Raw genomic sequence first — 21,750 nt, 5'->3', positions numbered from 1 at the left:
TTGACCACACGAAGCACTGTTTAGAACAAGTATGAATTTCTCTTCTCTAATAGAAACTTATCTTCCAGGCTTGTTCAAAGAAAAGAGCCATCCTTAGTCAGAGAAATGAGGATGCAGTATTCTCCATTTGTACCTCGTGTCAGCAATTTCCTTAAACAGGGAAGTAAAGGAAAAGAAAGAACCTGAAAGAGAACAGTAGGAAACCGGCCTTACTAAGGGAGATATGGATAAAACTTGGGTTAGTTTAAGGGAGGAGGGGGAAGGGTATACAAGGAACCTAGGGGATAAAGGGAAAGAAGGAGCTCAAGAGAGGTAGGACCATAAGAGAAGGGTATTAGTAAGGGAGAAAGAGGGGAAATGGGGGCACCTTAAGTGGGAAAACAATGATGGAGGTGTGAGACAATGTGAGAGATAAACAATGCCTAGCTAGTTTTGAAAACCAGAGGGAATCATATTACTCCTATACCCTACTGACAAATTATACATAGCAGATCAACAACTATAAGTCTAGGTAAGGTTTATCTGAGAACAACTGATCTTTGCCCAAGACTTATCTACATGACACACAGTAATTAAAAATACCAGACTGGTGGAATTATCCTTCTTGGGTGTTTAACAGACATACTTTGAGGCCCATAGTAATTTGGTCAGAGGGACATAAAGGACACTTTTTGCTCCTTGCCCTCCTAGGTCACCTGGTTCCAGGGGACTATGAGCATCTCTCAAAATGTCCTATAATGGTGGTGGGTCACCTGTCCTCTTGATCAAGGAGGCCGAGGAGACCCCACCAGATGGACCTGAACCAGTGTCCAGTCTATAAAGAGGAGGGTCAACACAGAGGAATCATTTCCTCCATGCTTCCAAGAGAAGCCAACCATGGTCGAGCAGGACCTTTGACTTACCTTCATATAGGCGGAACTGGTAAAAGAAAGGAGCCAGGGGTACCTCCCAAGCCCATGTGACCCCTAAGGAACAGACCCTCAAATGACCTTAAGAGTAAAAATAAATTGGTTTATCTGGTCCAACTGTATGGCCTTAAACACCCAAAAGGAAAGTATAATCAAAGATTAAAGGGGCTAGTATAATTTCTTAAGGTCCATATGCATAGCTAAAGGCTACATAACAAGCAACAATGCCAGACAGGCGATACCTTCTTTTGAGTTGTTGGCCAGGGTGGCCAAAGGGATTCCCAGATAGTAACCCAGCATAGAACTGGGAAAATGAACAGCAGACCCCAATCCTATCCAAAGGAATATAGGCAAGTGAATACCACTAGATGAGAAACAGCTGACCCTCCTAAAACAAAGCTCTAGATAGGCTGATTAGATTCACCAGAAGGGCAAGTAGTGGGGAATGGCTGGGGGTGCTGACAACACAGCAAACAGTAGCAGGGATATCAGAGTGTAAGGGCTCTAGTGGGGGAAGGGAGGCTATGGGGGGTGCTACCTGGGAAGTGGGTGTTTAAATAAATAAAAAAAGGAAAAAAATAATTCTTCAAAGCATAAAAATTTTCTCCTTAATAATTAGTAGATGTGAAAAACATTACCCTTGAAATCTACCTGATGACTTTATATCCATGCTTAGATGCCAAGGAGCTCAGAAAGTAACCAACCGTGACTAGTAATAATCAGATATATGGAGATTAGAAACACACGTGCATCTTAGTGTCAATTATATTCAAAATGAATTTTTCGATTTAATTTTATGTCTTATAGGGTTTATACTGAGTACAATATTTTATAACTGTATTAATTCAACTGTAAACCCAGAAATTTACAGCCAATTTTGAAGGAGATGCATTTTAGCTCTGGAAATTGTTATTGAATATGTCAATGCTGTTGTAATGAAATGCTTCTTCTGATTGTGTGGTCATTAAATAAATAATTAAAATAAACAGCAAGTAATGCAATTATATTACAAATTGTATGAGTAACAATAAACTTCAACACCAGATTAATGATATTACACTGGTGTGAAGTACTGTTTGTAAATTCATTTAGCTAAGAGAAAAAAGAACATTCATTAAAGTCCAATATTAGGAAATAGAGATCCTCTGGGTCAAATGTTAATAAAATAACAAAAGACTTGTAGAATAGCTTCCTACATTTTATCATTAGAGTTAATAATCCTGGCCATGAGGCTTCTTTCTTTGCATTTTTACTCTTCAGAGAAAAAGAGAGCAGGAACTTGATAAAAAATGGACTTGAACTCAGTAGATTCCCAGTCTGTGTTTAGCAGACAGTGCCAACCCACAGCTCCTCTCTGACAATCAGCTGTTTAGGAGCTACAGGAGCGTTTCAGAACACAAAATGTAGGGTTTTTATAGCAGATGTATGTCCAGTAGGTCATAGCGATAGTGTCAGAGGATCAAGAACTTCAGTAAAGTTCCTCTGATTATAGTGAATATACTGACTAGGTAAAGACAATACAATCATCAGTTCTAAGGGGGAATTTCTGTCTATCACAGAAATGACAAAGGAACACACAGAGGCAGAAAAGAATAGCCCTATTCCTTGTGGGTGGTTTTAAATCCTTGGATTCTGCTCCCTGGAGGTAGAGCATCTGAGAAGTGAAAGTAAGATCCTACACAAATGTCTACTTTGAACTCATCAATATTACTTTTATTGGATGCTGGAAAATAAAGGGAAGCAAAAAGTCAAGTGGGGAGGGAAACACTACATTCCAGCTTTTAAGCTGCCAAGAGACAGTGGCTAGAACATAGAGATGATACACTTTTGCTCTTATTATTGTTTTAAGTGTCACTTTTCTGCCTTGAAAAAACATAATACAATTAAAATTCACTATTAGGCAACACAGATCCAGAAGATTATTGATAGAAACTGAAACCTTTCAAACCCACAAAGTGATTTCTTTGCATTCTCCCCAAATTATCTTCTGTGTCAGTAAAACTGGTGAAAAGTTAAGAGAGCACAACTTTTTGATGATTACAAGGTATTCCTGTTTAATATGCCTCTTTTCCTGACAAATTAGTTATTCCAATTTTCTATCATTGTGAATCTTACAACATGGATTTCTATGTAGCTTGAGGGGTATCAAATTACATGAAGATTAAATTAGAAGCCATTTAAATATTACCAAGAAATAGGACGGATAAACTCACACATTCCATATTTGGCTATAGGCAACTGTATGAAGTTGAAATGTGACTTATATCAAATTTTAGTAATCGGACATCATATGTCTAAGGGACCTGCAACTATGACATGGTTCTTATATATTTCCAGTGGCACTGTGCTCAACACAGGTTGACTACTCTCTAACTAGAGAAATCTACATCTTAAAAATGTTTGTCTAGCATTTCCACCCTTACACAACCAACAGAAATGAAAATGTGTGCCCAGTCAAAACGTGTGTGTTTGTGTGTGCGTGTGCTCAGAGTAGCGTTATTCAGAAAAGCCCAAAGTGGAAAGATTCAAACCGAGACCCTCAACTGATGAGTGGTTAGAAAAAAATGTTCTAAAATTGATTGTGGTAATGATCACACAACTCTGTGAATACACTTAAAATAAAAAACCAACCCACTGAATTATACTTCAATGAGAGCAATGTGATTATGCACTTCCTTGTCACACAAAGATTTAAAATTTAGTGAAGCAGTTCAAACAACAATAATAACAACAAGTCTCCAAAGGCTACTTAAAAACTCATGGGAAAAAGAGGGTCAATCCCTACAGACCTGTAGCAGGCCACCTCTTAAATCGATGGATATTTTGGGTATGGATTGCTCCAGGTCTGGATTGCCACTATGTTTGCACCACTTAGCTTCCAGATGGGCAGTAGTAGCAAATGGTCCTATCAGAATCCGACTTCTTTCTTTGAGACTTGTTTTAAGGAGCAAATCATTTATGCTGAGGTCAAATGATGATCCAAGAATTATGCCTGAAAAAAAATGGAGGGGTATATATCATAATTCTTCCTTGACACACACACAGGAAAAAAGTTTGGGAAAGGACTAGCTGTATTTTTAAGGTATGTCAGTTTACCATTTTCCAGAGTCATTTCATTTGGCTTTCCACCACAGCTTCATGCCATTATTACAGAATTCTAGTTATGAACCAGGTATACTTCATTCACATTCCTAGCAAAGCGATATTTGCCAAAACATTATGACTTTTTCCATGTGTGAGCATTTTAAGTTTTATGAGTGGAGACGTTTTCAATAAATTGTGAAAGTTTTTCAAACAACTACATTAAGAATAAGAACAGCTGCTTCATTTGTCTATTATTAACATGATGTGAAAGGGCAATTTTCTGTGATTTCTTACAGCAACAGAGTACAGTATATTACTTTGCTAGACACTCAAGTTTTGGACTGGCCCATGTTAAAATTCAAAACAATCAAAATATGTAACATGTGTTTTCTAAAAAACTTAGCTTAATCCAAACTTCACACATCATAACCACTTGAAGTTTACAAAGTCTTAAAAACAGATAGTGGCAGGTTAGATTTATGAGAAAAACTGTATGTTATAGTTCAAAGTAAATATACCCAGAAAAGGAATACACTTTAAAATGTAGGTTTCCTTTTGAACTTAAAGTAGGAGTGCTGATCAAAACCTTTTCATAAAACCAAGGGCACACTTTAAGATATTTAGATGCAAAGTTAAAGTGGTGAGTTCACTTTCCTCCCAAGAAACTCATATTCTAAATTGTCATTGTGAATATTGAATTTCACCAGACCACATTTGTAATGCTCAGGGCTTATTTTTCCAATGCTATTTGATCCTGCAAAAAGATGAAAGATTAAAAAACACCTTAGGCCCACAGTATACACATGTTTTAAAGTACAGTGCCCATACTGACTTTTCAATTCTGTGGAGATTTGAAAAGTTCATGTTGTATGTTCTTACTGTGGAAATAAGAGACACAACTTTACATCATCTAGAGAAGGCATCCCATCCATAAAAGTGTTAGTGCTAAGACTTTTACTAAAAAAAATTATCAATTTCTTAAATCTTTTCATAAAACCTGTGCCATTCAAACTTCTACTTTTTAAATGTAATTATTTTGACTTGAAGCTACATGCCACTTAGACTAAAGAAGAAAAAATACCTAAAAATAAAAACCTGGAAATAGGCTCAAAACTCCTAAAAAACTGAAGTTGTTACAACATCTTGACAATTGCCTTACATCTCAGCTTCTCAACAGTAAATACCAGCCAAGCAAAACACAACACCAAGTCATTATCCAGATACCAGTACAATGTGATTAGAAAAGTATAGGCATAATTCAGTACAGTCAGATACAAAATGAGCATTAAGAGAATGTCATCCATAATTCTCAAATATAGCATCTTCATACTACCTTATGCTGACATACATATTCATTTGGTGGGAACTTTAAGGTGAACATCATGAACATCCAACTGGTCCCTAATGCACAGTGCTAACACCAAAGGTTTCTTAAGTTGCTTCTCAAATATATTTAAGTTGTCATTATTCTTCAGGAACCCAGATTGGAAATGTTTGATCCCTTTTTGAAAGCTCTTACTACTTTGAATAAGTTTCTATGACAGCAATTTCTATTTCATTCTTTCCAATTGTATTCTCTTGGACTACATTATTTTAAGTCAGCAAATAAAAGAGGCCACCATATTCTAAGTCACTGAAGGGCATTTTACATCACTGTCCATCCAGCTCTAGTAGCTGGGCATCCTATAACAAGAATAATCTTATTCAGAGAAGAACTGACAGCAGCAGCTGCTTAGGACCCATTCCAATAAACTGAACTGAAAGCTTAGAATGTGGTCCTAGTTTCAGCTCCCTCAAAGTTTTCTAACTTGCCAGGTAAGAAGTAAAAGTGCTTAAATCTTTGACATTCTTCATTTTACATCACTAGAAGAAAAGAATGCTGGATGGAAGAGACCTTAGAAACAATTTCCTCCAGATCCTTATTCTTAAACAAAAATACAACAAAATTTTTAAGTTCGGGTCTACATAAAATGTTGCAAAAATACTGACTTTCAATATGCCCTAACTAAAGCACAAATACTGAAATCAGGAAATTCACATATACATTACTATTAAGCAGCCTACCTTATTTAAATTAAATTTTGCCTCTTCTCCCATGAATGTCCTTTTCCTGGTCTATAGCCCAAGCTAGACTAACAATGAATTTAGGTGTCAAAACTTTCTTAATCTGTGACAAATCTAGTTTCCTGTCTTCTGTGACCCTGGAGTATGGATGGTCCAGGCAGAATCTTCTGCAGTACATCTGATCTTGGCTATGAATTGTCCAGGCAGATTCTTCCGCAGTACATCTGCCAATTTTTATCTGTTGCTTCCCCATGGTTATCCGTAGGATATAACCAAAGAAAGGATGCTCTTGGTGTATCACAAAGGGTATAATGTCCTGCTGTTTCATTGCTGAGAATATTACTTCTGAGGGCTAAAGCATTGTCAGATTTGCCATTCACTATAAAGTTACCATTTTGTCCTTTGTAAATAATACCTTGGGGGAAGATTCTTGGATATTAAGCAAATATCCTCTTTTTCATCAAAATTCCATCCAGCAACGTTAACATTTACCAATGGCCCTCCTCTGTAATGATTATTACTCTGATGTATGATAATGGTGGCTTCCTATTTCCATTTTTTACAGTTGTATTTGTTAGTATGGAATTCTTAGGGGTCATAATCTAAAACTATCCTCACTTACTTTGTTGCCTAAATTGAACCAAGTTTGGCCACTGGACACTAAACCCTTAAGTTGGTTCCTCTGATATATCCCTATTATTTCAGAGGGAACTTCTTTACTTTCTGGCTGTAAGGTATTTTTCTCATTTTCCCTCTGGCATCAGCCATTTCCCCATGGAGACTTGGCTGTTGAAGTTTGGTATCCAGAAGCCAAAATCTGGATGGTAGGTGTGCCCATTGCTAATGGAGTCTCACACATTTATATTTATTTCTGAATGCAACCCTCAGTAAATATATTAAAATCATGAATTAATACTAGTATTTCTGGCTCTAATTCAACATTGCTGGGTAGCTTCTGGCCATTTCCCTTTATTTTTAGCTTCCTCTGCTGAACATAAAAATCTAAAAATATGTAGCATGCTCCCAGTCTAACACCAATCATCAAATTCTGCTGTCACCAGAATACAGCAGTAGATATCTGGGTCAATGTCTGCCTCTGCTCAAGGTTTCTGTATCTCAGGGCACTGTTACCTCCCTCAGTGCTTGCCTGACCATTGTCTAGACCATTTATTTTTTGCAGATGTATGTGGGTGTCCATGTGTGTACTTGCATGTGGAGGTCAGAGATCAATCTTGGGTGTTACTTTTTAAAGATGGCAGCCCAATTTTGGTTTCTGAGACAGTATCTCTCAGTGGGACCTGGGGGTTCCCCAATTTGGCTATGCTGGCTGGCTACTAAGCCCCAAGAAACCCCTGTCTCCATTTCCTTAGTACTAGGATTACAAGTGTGCACCACCACACCAACTTTTATTGGGTACCAGGGACTGAACTTGGCTCCTTATGCTTTCAGAGCAAGTACTTGAAGGACTGAGCTACTTCTCCATACCCTAATATATATCTTCTAGTAGTCAGATTTTGAAAGGCAAGTCTCAGTCTGCCCTCAGTTCACTATACAGCCCCTCCCAACCCATCTCCTATTTCAGTGAACTTCTTTGCTTTCATGGCCTTAATGGTAATTGGTACCTCTTCTGACAGAGTATCCATCCATATAGCCAGGCCCAAACTCTCAACAAGTGCTACTCCTAAGCTGCTCTTTAGAAGGACTTTGGACAGTATTGAACCAACACTGATTATCTACCATACACGCAGTACGCTGAGATAAAGTAAATAATTTAGAATTTTCTTTCACATCAGATTCTTTCAAGTTCTCAGATCTCAATAAATACAAAGGGAAAAAGAGAATCAACAACATTTATATGACGACTGTTGAGCACATTGATCTGCTGAAGAACACAAACACTTCCCTGATAGCTTCTAAACTATCACTTTAGGTGTTTTAAAAATTCACTTTATGTTCTATCAATTCTTTTATTCTAATTAAAGATTTAATGGAGTTCCCAGTCATCTATTTTTCTTTCTCGTTCTCTTTCATTCCTCCCCAGTAACTTCCCTCACTTCTACTCTTGTTTTTTCTAATCGTTTGTTTACACCTGCCTGTATCTGAGATATATCAGCACTGACCACTGGCTTATTTAAACATATTAATGGCATTTGAGTATTTAGCATGACCATGTTGACAGTAAGAACATAGAAAGAGGCACTGCCTAAAGACATCAGGAAAACACATGAGTTCTAAATGTCTGCCTGCCTGGTCCTTTTCATCCCGCTTCTGCTCTTTGTTGTGCACCTACAAGAACATTAGGCATGGTCCACTTCTGAAACTTAGAGGGCTAATTTAACTCATCCCCACGTGTCTTCCGTGCCTGCCACAGTTACTATATACATCAAGTCATTGTGACTGTGCTCCTCAGTAAGGGAGCTGATTAACTGTGACATCACAAACAGGTTTACCCACAGCCCATTTTATAACAGCATAGTCCCTGCTACGTTTTTAGAAAGTTGCAATATAGTGACAGGAAAACACATTAATTCAAAATGGTTTTAATCTTAGTGTAAGTAACTAGTAATAATGTGATCCATCTTTTAAAAATTGTTTTTATATATTTATTTTATGTGTGTGAGTGGTTTGCCTGTATGAACTTAAGTGCACTTGTACATGCAATGCCTGTGGAGGCCAGAAGAGGGCATCAGATCCCCTGGAACTAGAGTTAAGGACAGTTGTTAGTTACTATGTGGGTTCTGGGACCAAACTTGGGTCCTCTGCAAGAGCAGCCAGAGCTCTTAACTACTGAGACATCTCTTCATTCCCCTGTGGTAATTTCTTAATTACAAAAAATACTGATGAATTTCACAAAGTGTTGTTAAGAGATAGAAGATGAAGTTTTACAGTTTTCCCACAAAACATGATCTCTGGGATTCATGAGAAGTTATTAATTTCCCTTTTTCTTTTCTTTCATCCTGAGAAGCCAGTCTATGTAGCATTTTCCCTCCCTTTTGGGTTGTCATAAGGAAACATACTAAATGTCCTCTTTGGGATAAAATGAACCTTATTTTATATACTCAGCACACACAGACAATACTAGGGTTCATGGACACTGAATACTAACACATTTAAAATCTGGACAAATGGCTAGAGAAGTGAGTTAATGTATGTCTTGTTCTTCCACCCAGCAGACCACTGCATCTACTACACTGCTAGCCACAGTCCTTGCAAGTGAAAATTATAGATCTGTCTTCTTCATAATGCCACACTGGAAATGGCTGAGTAATTTGCTAAAGTTCTCTGTGTATGTTTGCTTGTCTTCTGGCTGGTAAGTGCACAGGCATTTGATGTGCTGTCCTAACAGTTTCTTCTACTTCCCAAAAATGGAATAAAAATTAAAAATATTGTTAAAGTATAAGACATGGAATGATCAAAACCTTCAGAAAAACAAATATTATTAGCCTTACTTCTCTCATTACTGACCAAGTCATTATGAAAACTTCAAATTCTGAAATTCATTTTAGCCTTTCAGCAAAGTTAATGTATTTTACTTAGCAACTTTTCATGTTAGCATCTGCTATAGAACCAGGGTGTAATTCTCAACGACAAGTACATTTACAGTGGTACAACACTAACTCACCCTTTTTTCAGTCTCACTGGTTTATCCTCTAGTAGCTTTCTTCCTGTTCCAACATCCAATGTTGCCTTTAGTGACTGTGTGACCAGGTCATCCTGACCGAACATATAACTTCTGTCTATCCTCTCACATTTAATGAAATGCTTTTTTTTGCTGGATTTTTCCATTGACCTCTTTCAAAAATCTGTGTTTATGCTTTTAATTTGTTTTAGAAAACTAATTGCAGATATTTAATTAAACTAAATGAGGTGTAGCAACATGGAGGACTAATTTCAGAAATAACTACTGTGATTAAATAGAATCTTGCTTTTTGCATAGTAACATACTTTTCATGGAGTATAAAAACTTAGTTCAAGGAACAAATAGTTTTATGACCTTTAAAATACTCCTCCAGAAGACTAATAAATGCAAACCATTTGTTTTGGAAAACATTTACAAAATGCTGCCAACCCATCAGCATCAGGATATAGTAGGCCGTATGTAAGGCTCCTAGTTCCACATGTGGACTGCGTGAAGTGCAGTCCACACCACGCTCCTGTACATAGTTAGGAAGAGTGCTCCATGATGACATGTGCTAGCAAAGCACAGCCAGGTATTTTTTTAAAATCCAGATGGAAGTAATCTTAGGCTACTAGAAAATCAGCAAGCTTATGTTAGAAACATCCAGAAGCTGATTTACATAACAGTGAAGTGCATCAGGGTGCCTCAGAAAGTGAGGAAGAAAAAAAATCTTGTAAGTATGGTCTATAAAGACATGACTAATCCCTCAAAAAACCCCCAAATCTTTCCATTTCATGTTCTTTCAAGTAATTAGTCTGAAACACATAAAAAACGGCACTTGGGTGTTCTGACCATGAAAAGAACCTTGTTTTCTACCCTTAAACAGAATATGTAAATTGACTGGATCCTACTTATTCAATTTTACAATAGTCCTATAATAAATATATTGTACTTATTACTATCAAAAACTAAAATACAAAATAAAGTAACATAATAAAACAGAGAATTAAATGGACCCAGTGTTCATGTTGCAAGGGATTCTGGTCATGAAGGGAGAGCCCAGTTGGGTTGCCCACCCACTCGTGTAGATTTCTTATAGGGAAATGCCAGAGTCCTCAGTATCTCTCTCTCACCCAGTACTTACTAGTGAATAAAAGTTGGGATCCCTTTTATTCCATCTTCTGGATGGAAGAAATCAGAAAAACAAGAAGTCAAAGTGGAGTTTTTCTTCATATAACATAAGAATTTCATGTAAAAGAGGAAATGTCTATTAAGCCAGCTACTAATATTTGTCTAGGAAATATGGACCTACATTGAAGACCATCTGGGGACACAAATCAACTGTAGAAGCCCAGCCTACATCAAAGAAAGTTACCCAAACCCCTAACTGCCTTTAAAAAGGCTGACTGACTTCCACTGCTGGTTGCTGTCTCTCTGATTCCAGGAGGTAGTTTAGTGGTTTGATCTCCCCAATAAACTGCTGTCCCCCATTAGAAAAAAAGAAAAAGAAAAAGAAAGTTTCATTGGATCATGTGGCTATGCTTAAAAAAAACAAAAACAAAAACAAAACAGCACATCTCACTGCATATTGAGTGTATGGCAACCCCACAGAGGAAAGATTGGTAAAGAGATACTTGAAAGTTTCTGAGATGAATAGAGTAGCTAGTTAATTTAACTACATGAGGCAAATTCTGCTAAATCCACAGGTATGTACACCTACTGAATTCTTTTTTTTTTTTTTGTAATCAGTCATAGGGATGGAAGAACTGGCATAAGCTTAATGTTGAAAGCAAAATTACTTGATAAGTAATTCACTACAATGACTTAGAAGCTGGTCTTGATCTATATAATAAAGACTGATACATCAGAAAGGCCAGAGGCCATGAGAAGTCCACCTACCTCAGAATATCCCTGGGCAAATCTCTTTACCTTTTCAGGCTTAGCTCAAAGAGGCACTTCAGACTATTTCAGTAGACTTCACCTCAGTATTCCTTGACAGTTAGGGGCACATAGTAATGGTAGTCCCTGAGATAAATTTAATGTCTCAAATAGCCTAGAAATTAAGAATCTGAAAGCTAGGGCTGTGGAGACATACTAAGGGTTTTATTTGTAGTTACTATTCTATTAAGTAGGTATCACTACCTAATTAATCCTAAATTGCAATGTGCTTAGGTCATAAGGTCTATGGGCAGAAAGGACAAAAGAGTTCTTGATAAAGAAAAGTATGACTTAAAGATAATTTTTAACCTAAACACTAAATGATCTATGACTTCAGCATTCAAGAGGTATAGTTTTGTTGACTAGGGGAGGGAAAGAAGATACCAAAAAAAGTATTTAGTAAGCACTTCATTTGTGACAAGCAACCTGTAGAATACTCTCTGTACATTATGCCACCTAAGCCTCTGTGAATTACTTTTGCCTTCCTCTGAGAGTCAGCTATTGATTAAATAGCAGGGCTGGAATGCAGATCCTGTTAGTCTGCTTTAAGCACTATGCTGCTTTATAAAAACTACCGCTATTAGCTAGAGCTTAGTCATTTCATTTTCCAAGTGGTAACACTATTGTAAATAAATGCCTTCCTGTCTCACCTCTCTTGCACAGCCTCAGCATGTTGTGCCAACATATCCAAAAGGTCCATAGACCAGTCAGGGCATAAAAGAACATCTCAGATACATTCTCAGTCACTCAGTCCTGCCAGGCTTGCTTTGCCAGTAATCTTCCTAGTGAACAGCCTCCTGGCTCACAGGGACAAGAGGGTAATTTGCTGTGGTCACAGGCAAAACTCAGTACTGTCACAAATTCAACTGTGTATGGGGAGATTTACTTGTAACCCATTTTTCTACAGTCTCAGGGCTAGAGATTTACTTGTAACCTTCTATTTTTCTATAGTCTCGGGGCTAGGGCTTGTTTAACACATATCCATTTCATTGAATACTAAACTACTGTGCGTTATCGTTAGCATACAAAGGAGGGCTACTATGAAAAAGGTCTCTAGTACTCAATTAGTGGGGTTGGAAACTTTTCTTCCATAGTAAGCTTTTGCACAGGGAGATGTCTTTGTATTTTTTTGGTCTCAAAGGTCCACTTTTCTCCTATTCAAAATATGCCATTTTAATGATTATATGTGAAGTTTGTGTCTGTTGCTTTTTTCAAATGCACCTAAATCCAGAGAAATGGATTTTATCATACTTTTTGTAAAACTAGGAGAAAAAAGCATTGATTCACCCCATCTCTACATCATAGGACACACAGAATTATATAGGACATGGTTTAAAAATATGTAACCTGAAGCAACAGTTTTCTAGCAAAGGCTCTAGATTCACTTTGGAATGTGGTAACTAAAAGTTCAAGGAGGATGTAGGCTAATATCAATAGAGATAAGATTTGAAGGCGGACTTACTGGGAACATTGTAATCACTGCACTGGATTTCTCATGAGAGAGGAACAGTCTTATGAAGACTTCATATTCCCCAGGAGAATCATATTTATACAATTAACAATTCTTTTGCTGAAAAAAAAACCTTTTCATTATTATGTGTGGATACATGTGGGCTGTGTAAAAATACAAGAGACATGTAACAAACGGTAAACAGAAAGTAATGATCTTAAACAGGCCAAATCCTTGAACTTGTCATTAATAAATGTCTCTCCTACATTTAGCTACCCAGGCTGCTGGAAGCCTGTTTTCTTCAAGTACTTCAAACACTGAAATCCAGGAACATTTATTATTTTAATCCATTACAGGCAGTGCTTGATTTAACTTTATTGGTTGTGGTGGTGGTAGTGGTGGTTATAAGTGGGGGTATAGCTATGTTCTTTTACACATGGTTTCAAAAGGGCTTAATTATATTTTATAGTTTGGGCCAGGAATTCTGCTTGTTTTTTGTCTAACAAGGTTCAAATGGAGTTCAGGTCAGTGATGAATCAGAAGAAAAAGTCAGAGATGGTTATCTCTCTGATGTGAGCTCATCTCCCTCTAGAAAGGCTGGGCAGGTACATCATGTTCACCACTGCAAAGGAGATTGCTCTGATAGCCCAACTCTGTGGTTTATTATAAAGTTTTCATTTTTCATGCAGCCTTGAAATGAATACATCAGAGATTCAACCTAGTGGTTACCTTTGGTTTCTCTGAGGTTACTATCCTCTGAATTTTAAAGGATACCTATTGGACTGTATAACAGATAGAAGGAACCCCACAAGCACTACAATAAAAATAATGTACCTGAAGGGTTGTAATCATCTTATAGACATTTTAAGAATATCTTTAAGCTCTTTAACACAGAAAAACATTATCTACAGAATAAAAGATGTAGACACTGAATGATCATAATATGATTAAAGAAAGGACTTCTGCTAAACATGCCCAAATAACAAAAATTTACCAATTTTAAAATATTATTCATAGCTTTTCTTTTCTTTTCTTTTTTAAGGTATAAAAAAAGGACTTTTCATGGGCTAGTGAGACAGCTCAGTAGGTAAAGGTGCTAGCTGTGCAAGGCCAGCAGCCTGAGCTTGATCCCTAGAATCCATATAAAGGTGGTGGGTGAGAACTGATTCCACAGGTATCCTCTGGCCTCCACACACATACTGTGACATGTGCATGTCTCCATTCAAATCATTCTCTCTGTCTCTCTCTCTCTCTCAAACATAAAAAAGATCTTTGCTAAGGTAGTGGTATTGATACTGCTTCTACTGTCTAAAAGAGTATCTATCTACTCATACATTATAACAATTACAGCAAAAATTGTATGTAGTTAGTTTTTATTTTTCATCATATTTGAGAAATATGAGGTATTATTCTGGAGAGAAATTAATATTTTGACTCATTTCCATTTCCTATTCAAATTTTAGAACTTCCTATTCTACTTTTTTTTGAATATCTTGATAGTTTGCTAGAAACTGCAGAAAAATATCATCACAGAAGAAAATCAGTAGTCTACAGGTAACTTAAGGGTAAAAAAAGAGGTAACACCAGTTGCTCAGTAGCAACTTTGAAGCATATCATCAAGTACTAGGAGGGAATGTGACCAGGATTACTCGGGGTACTCAGTCCACGGTGAGGAGGTATTGCATTTCACGGACTCTAGGCCATCTGCTCTGCCCACATACATTTTACTTCTGTAAAACCATAAATGCACCTCTACCTTGGAGACTATAGAAAGGCATGAGAATTCTTCTGCTTTTCATTATCACAAGATTCGGTGACTCATTTCATTGTCAAGATAATCCCCCTTTACTCTTTGTTTTGGGCTTGTGGGATAGGCCAAAATGACAAATAAAATCCCAGATGTTACAAACCAGTGAGCTCTCCACCTTTTCTTGAGTGTTGGGTTTAAGCTAGCTGGGACAGAGTGTCAAAAATGACAGGCCCCTAATGCCCACACCCAATATTCATCAAGGTTTGTTAATGATTTGTATCACTGTCTACCAGTTGTACTTACACTTGACTCCTCAGTGGCTCCTTAAAAGTTAAGTTTGTCCTCTGGCTTTTACTGTCAAAAAAATCATTTCCCATTGTTCAGGCCTTGGAAAGATGCTATTCTTTCTAGAAGTACCAAGGGTCTTTGGGGTGTTGTAAATGGCTTATTATCACAACATAAGATTTTAGGTAGTCAAATCTAATTTAATGTTTTATTTCCCCTTAAGCAAACTTGCATATCTGTAGCATCCAGACTATTAGGATGCCTTAAGAGATTTTCCTCCAGAGACCCAGGATGAAATAGAAAGCTGGAGTTCCACTTCGTATCGATCAATGATCTAGTTTCACTTTTCAGTTCATGAAAAGGAATTTTAGGTTCTGCGTATTAATGTGCTGTTGTTCTGGATCTAGTGAACATGAGAAGAGGCGTTTCTTATACATAGGCAAGACTGGCTATATGCTCTCTTTCTCTCTTGTTTAAACACAAAGACAAGTGCACTTGGACAACAGTGGCAAGGGCAGGGAAAGTCAATTAAGCCATAGTCTGACAAGGAGTGTGACCTTGCAGCTTTCTGCCCATGTGGAAAATCCTCCATGTCCCCATGGTCAGAGGGGTCCTGCCAATGTTCTCCCAGTTTTAAAATGCTAGCCAACACGGCTTTGCTTAGGTTCTTCTCCTTTGGATCATCAGCTGTTCACACTTCATTTCTCTGTTTGTCTATATGGAGGTTGCCAATCTAAGCACCCCGGTGAAGGAGCAAGGCACCCTCAAGTCCAGCGGCTCCACAGCTCTCAATTGTGTACTCTTGTTTGCCGAAATCGAAGGCGTGCTGTCCTAATAGAGCCATAAATTACTCTGACAGGCGAGCTAAAGTGTGCGGCTCACTGCCCACCCTGCTTGTGGAAAGAGATTTGCTGCCAGTGCAGAATTTATAACTACATACTTTGCATTTCTCCAAAGTGACATGTTTCGAACAGCAGAAAAGGACTGTGCTGAGTGTCCATGTCAGGGGAGGAGGTTGCTTTCTTTAAAAAAGAAAAATACAACATTTAAAAGAATGGGATAGAGTTAATGGGCAGCAAAGAACTACTATTGGCTTTAAAATAGTTCAGAATATAAGATGTAATTTCTAAATGAGATTCATTTAGTTACTGGTAATGTACTCAGGATTCTTCTGCAATACTATATACTAACTTAAAAAAATACAAACATTACATCTTCAAAAATCAGAACTGTAGGGTCACTTCACTAAGACACATGGGAGAAGCTAAGTATCTAGCAGAAATATGAGTTAGGCTTTATAATATGAGTTCAGTACCAGGCAAGCATCTGCAGAGAGGAATATCAAAAAGAATCAAGTCCCTTGAAACTCTCATGGTTTAGGGTCCCAAAAGAGTACAGGAGGCTGAGAAGAACTGGAGGTTTTCTTTTCTTTTGAAACTGGAAAATATTTAACTCTTTCACTTTGTTCTGCCTGATGAAGATGAGACTTCTTTTAAGGAGTTCAGTAAATAATCTATAAATATTTAGTTATTAAAATAAGTAAATAAATGTGAAAGCCTTTCAGATTACTTAAATGTATTGAACATGTCTGGGGAAAAACATTACCTTGCTTGTTTCATGCTTTTACTATTCTACTTTCCCACACACTTTCCATAAGCTTCTAACCATTTAAATGATTAAAAAAAATATTCATTAGACAAATTCAATTTTTTTTGTCCTTTTGACAAGTGAGTGAACATGCCTACAACACATTCCCAATAGTGTTTTTCTAAATATTACTTAGCACATAGATTCCTCTAGGATTACAAATCTATTTCGGCTCCTAAATTAAAATTCATCTGGAAAGGACCATTTTTTCCCTGTTTATATAACATTGTCACATAAAGAGTGTTAAAAAAATATTTCTCTAAAAATAGCTTGCGTAAGTTAGGGATTAGAGTAGTTTCTGCTGCTATAATTGTTCCTTTGTAGTTTTTTCCATGATGTTTTTGCACAGTGTTTCTGACTATGTTTATTAAAGTCAGCACATCAAAAAGGATCAAAGAGAAAGTGAGTGAGAACCCAAGAAAGCCCAAGCGTGCTGTCTCACTGGGGAGCTATGCAGATTTGGGTAAACAAGTGCAAATTGCTGAGGTTTTAATGAAAAATTTTCAACAATAATTTTATTTTGAGTCATTCTATACAATCCCATCTGCTTAGCAGATGGCTATACTATACGAAGGCAACGTGCCCTTCCCTCTCTGTTTAACAGCACATCTGAGATGACTACTTTTGTCACTGTGCTCAATTTGGTTCGGCAAATAATTTGAAAAGTGCAGCTGCTGCAGATGTTCACAATAGTTATATAAACTGTAAAATCAAAGACTCAGTTAAGTATTTCTGCATTATATTCAACCTATAAAAATCTGACATTAACCCCACTGAGCTCAAAGACAGACTATAAAAAATTTGGTTGACTATAGAATAATAATATTACTGGAAAACTGAAAAAAGAAATGTGACTACTGGGAAGGGCTTATGAGTGACTGTATGTGTGGGGTAGAATTTTAACCACGTATCAAAACTGTACCTGTATGTATTTCATATAAACTGCAAAGCATGCAGTTTGAACACTTTCACCTATTATGCCTAAACCTTAAATTACTTTTTCTAAAACTGTGATTTAAAATTGTTTTTAAAAAGCTATGTAGTTAGGCAGGCATCGTGATGGCCAAGTTTAAGACTAGGAGTTCCAGGGCAACTTGGGCTATAGAAAGAGATTCTGCCTCTTTCCACTAAAAAGAAAAAAATAGCTATGTCATAATCTCTCAATCATAATTTTCCTAGAAATCAGTCTTTGGCAACAACTAAAATTTGTTACAATCTTACTTCATTTAAATATAATTGATTTTGCTGACTTTATCTTTTGAGATGTTTGAACAATTTATAACAAAGTTGAAATGAAGAAAAAAGAGATTTTGTTAGGGGTCTTATAATTTTTTCAATTAGATGGTTAACTTCATTTTTGATTTAATGTGGCATACACATAAACAAAACTATTTAAAAATGTTTACTGGATGCTACTCAGCAAAGTTGTATGAAATATATTTTAGTCAGAGCTAAAATTTCTATTTGTTGTTTACTAGATAAAGAACAAAACTGTAAAAGAAGAAGGGGTATGTAGCTTTACTAGTATAAAGGGGAAAATTACAAAAAGAGACCATTTGTCTGGTTCATTGAGAAGACAATTATATTTTAGAAAAAATATTTATGAAGGAGAAGCACCACTAAAAGTGAGTAACATATAGGCAGCAAACAAATTAGGAAGAATGAGGATGATAAATAAGCAGGAGGCACATTTAGTACAACATGTTTAACTTCTTCCATTCCATTTGTGTCTTGCCCTTTCCCTGCCATGGTTAAGGGAAAGCATTTGTGTAGGTGTGGGGATGGGCACAGCATTGGTGGGGCTGCAAAATATATCTGTGGATGGATTGGACACTCTAGTATCCAATGTTTTGGGGTCTTTCATGTCTCCTGAACCTTACATTTTTCATTTCTAACTTTAAAAATAATAAAGGAAGAAAGAACTTTTAGCTGGCATAGTCACAGATATTTTGGTGAAAAAGAAATAAATCATCTAAGTTTTTGGCCTAAAACTAATACTGTTCAACTATAAAACTTAAAAAAAAAATCTCTTAAACTATTGTGCCAAACAGGCTTTCTGGAACAATTATTCTCCAGCTGCCACTTAATTACTCTTTGGTAAGCAGCTAAGATGCACATAGCTTAAGGATTTACATATCCCATGCACTATCCCACCCACAGCCCTCCTCCACAGATTAAAGTGGAAAAGGAGATGGCTCCCTTTTGCTACTTCTACTTTTAGAGCAGCATTTCTGGCATTGTGCCCCCAACTTTCACAGTAGCAGTTCCTGTGATTAAAAACTTATTTCCTACCTGAGTGTTGATTTTCCCCCTCACATTCCTTCTGCTCACCGTTTTGATTCAAGCATCTAACAACTTAGTCACAGTAACAGGAGAGAAAAATGTAGATGACATTGTAAGTTAACTTCCCACCTCTCTATCATCAATGACTTTCAATTTGAAGCAGACTGGGCCCTCTGGATATGCTACAGCTTTTCCAGGCCAGGTGTTGCAACCTGATCAAATGCCTCAATAGCATTCTTGCAAACTTGAGCCTTGGCGTGACACTTTGTGGAGCATATCTGCCACCACAGCAATTTTTCTTTTTAAAAATAAATTGCTCCCAATGACAGAATGCACTGCATTAGAATCACCTGCAAGGCTTACTAAACTACAGATTGTTGGGCTCTGTGCCCACAGTGTCTGATTCTGTAGACTGGTCTGGGATCTAAAAATCTGCATTTCCACCATGGTTTCAGGTGATGTTGATGCTGCTGGTCTTCAGACTGTACTTTGAGAAGCACTATTCTAGTGGCACAAAATTCCATGTGATGTTGTCCCAGCACAGCTATTTTATTAAAAGAAGTTAGGAAAGAACAGTTCCAAAGACGTTTGTAGGAAAGCGCCTAAAGAGGTGGATAGGAATGGTTTAAGGGCTTGAAAAGACCTAGGCTGAAAGAATTTGTTAAAGAAGAGGAGGAGGAGGAAGAGGAAGAGGGAGGGAGGGAGGGAGGGAAAGAGGGAGGGAGGAGAAAACAGCAACTGCAATGAGAGGTCAAAACTAAAACCTATCTTTGCAATAAAGTCACAAGCTTTAAATGTTTGTATGTTTAATGGTCTTTAAAACTTTTATATGTAACATAAATCTTTAAAATGATGCACTTATCAGATGTTGAATTATATTGTTTGCTCATTTGCTCTCTCTTTCTCCCTCCATCCCATTCCCTCTCTTCTCTTTTGTGACTTACCAGGTACTTTTTGTGCTGCGTTGACATTAAGGCTTCCATTGAGGTTTGACAATGATGCTAATAGACATGGTTTATTAAGATGGGGGACAGTTTCCATGGAGATCACAATCTGGGTAGTACGAACAGAAATTTTTTGAAAGCAGGAAATGGCTCTCCACATGTTTTCTTGAAAGGAAATCTTCTGCACTCCATCACAATGAATTCTGGACTTGGAGAACTTTCCACGGTAACTTCTGGAAATGGATGGCTCATCCTTATTCACTGTGGTTTCTGATAGAGCTGAGGTCTCTCTGCTAGGTGCAGAGCTATGTGCATTTTTTATCTTTTTTAAAAAATGATTTATCTGTTCCAGTTTGGTAAAACTCAGGTTTGCTTTCAAAGGCTTTGATACATCCAAGTTGATATCAGCTATAAAAATGAAAAAGATAAGAGAATTACTGGAGCTCTCTTACCAAATGCTCATTAAAATACCAGAATGTACTTCTACTCAGCACCTCTTCTTTTCATGTAGTTACCTGAAAGAACATTGTTGTGAGTCTACTAAACTGCAAGGGCCACCCATGGACAGGTCATCTTCACTTCTACCCCCAGGCCTTATGCCAAAACGAAGGAGGTTTTCCAGCTTAGTACTTATCTAAACTGGCATTCAGTCTCCTAACCAGAACAATGTATGGAAAAACTTTGATGCTAAGTAACACAGACCTACTGACTAGAGTCACCCCACATACCATTCTCTAGCCTTGTTTATACTCAAAGTGTTTGTTTCTACTTTGTGAACTTCTAAACCAGAGGAGTCCCTGTGCCTTTCCTTACATTCTGCACTGACAAATCTAAGTAGATGGAAATTTCTTAAAATCTATAGTCCAACTTACATGTATAACATGTCAGATGTTGTCTCTGTTGCTTAATCAATTGTTACTAAAATGAACTGGCCACATTATTTCTGTTTTCAACTTGTTTCACCTTGCATCACCTACTAAGAAATTAGACTGAAAGCATCCTAAAGGCAGAGCATGTCATACATCTTTAGAACCCAGTGCCTAGCACAGCCTTTCTCCCATATGCTCAATAAATATTAAAGCTTACCTGAACCTATGAACTGTTCATTTCATTGGAGTCTGAAACTGTATAGAATGCATAATACAGGATGAAGCTAGGAGTAACACAATTAGTAGGTGTGTAAAGCTACTACTGTTCTACATGTACCTTCCTAGGGAGGGTTCCTTCCAACTTAGCTTGATATTAGTACATTTGCATTTCCTCCTGCATACCCATGTTTGCTTAGGGTACCATCAATTTTGCCCCCCAATCCATGCTCACTTACTGTGTGTGGACTGTTATACAACCCTGAAAATAAGTTGATACTTGAGTCTCTTTTACACAATGCCAAACGTCCTCTGCATTCTTCATTTTTAAAAATGGAAAAATATGTTTAAAGGAGTTATTTAATTAATTTGCTAATTATTATTAACAGTATGCGTATTTGCAGTGTGTGCATGCCATAGGGCCTGTGCAGAGGTCAGAAGACAATTCTTGGGAGTCAGTTCTCTCCTGTCACCTGTGGGATCCAGAGATTGAACTTGGGTATCATTCCTTTGCACAAGCACATTACCAGCTGAGCCATCTCATCAGTCTAGGAATTATTCTTAAAACACCTTATTGACATATTCATATGCTATAGATTTTACTTTTTTAAAGTATACAATCCAGTGAATTTTAGTATATCCAGAAGATTGTCCAACAATTACCATCACCTAAGTTCAAAATATTATCATCAA

At 37.1% G+C, this 21,750-nt stretch overlaps 1 protein-coding gene across 4 annotated transcripts in view; it reads right to left on the bottom strand.

Moving 5' to 3' along the window:
• The window catches only part of Vps13b (vacuolar protein sorting 13 homolog B), a 723,076-nt gene that overhangs the window by 172,558 nt on the left and 528,768 nt on the right, over positions 1–21,750 (bottom strand). For all 4 annotated transcript variants that reach the window (XM_029562757.1, XM_029562758.1, XM_029562759.1 and 1 more), the window contains exons 36-37: positions 19,973–20,380; positions 3,698–3,900 (exon numbers count right to left, since the gene is read on the bottom strand). In XM_029562757.1, coding sequence (XP_029418617.1) covers positions 3,698–3,900; positions 19,973–20,380 — 611 coding nt within the window. The remainder of the gene's footprint in view (positions 1–3,697; positions 3,901–19,972; positions 20,381–21,750) is intronic.

This window comes from Nannospalax galili, unplaced genomic scaffold (assembly GCF_000622305.1).
Source record: "Nannospalax galili isolate Female #2095 unplaced genomic scaffold, S.galili_v1.0 scaffold334, whole genome shotgun sequence".
Lineage (NCBI taxonomy): Eukaryota > Metazoa > Chordata > Mammalia > Rodentia > Spalacidae > Nannospalax > Nannospalax galili.
This window is presented reverse-complemented; position numbering and strand designations above follow the sequence as displayed.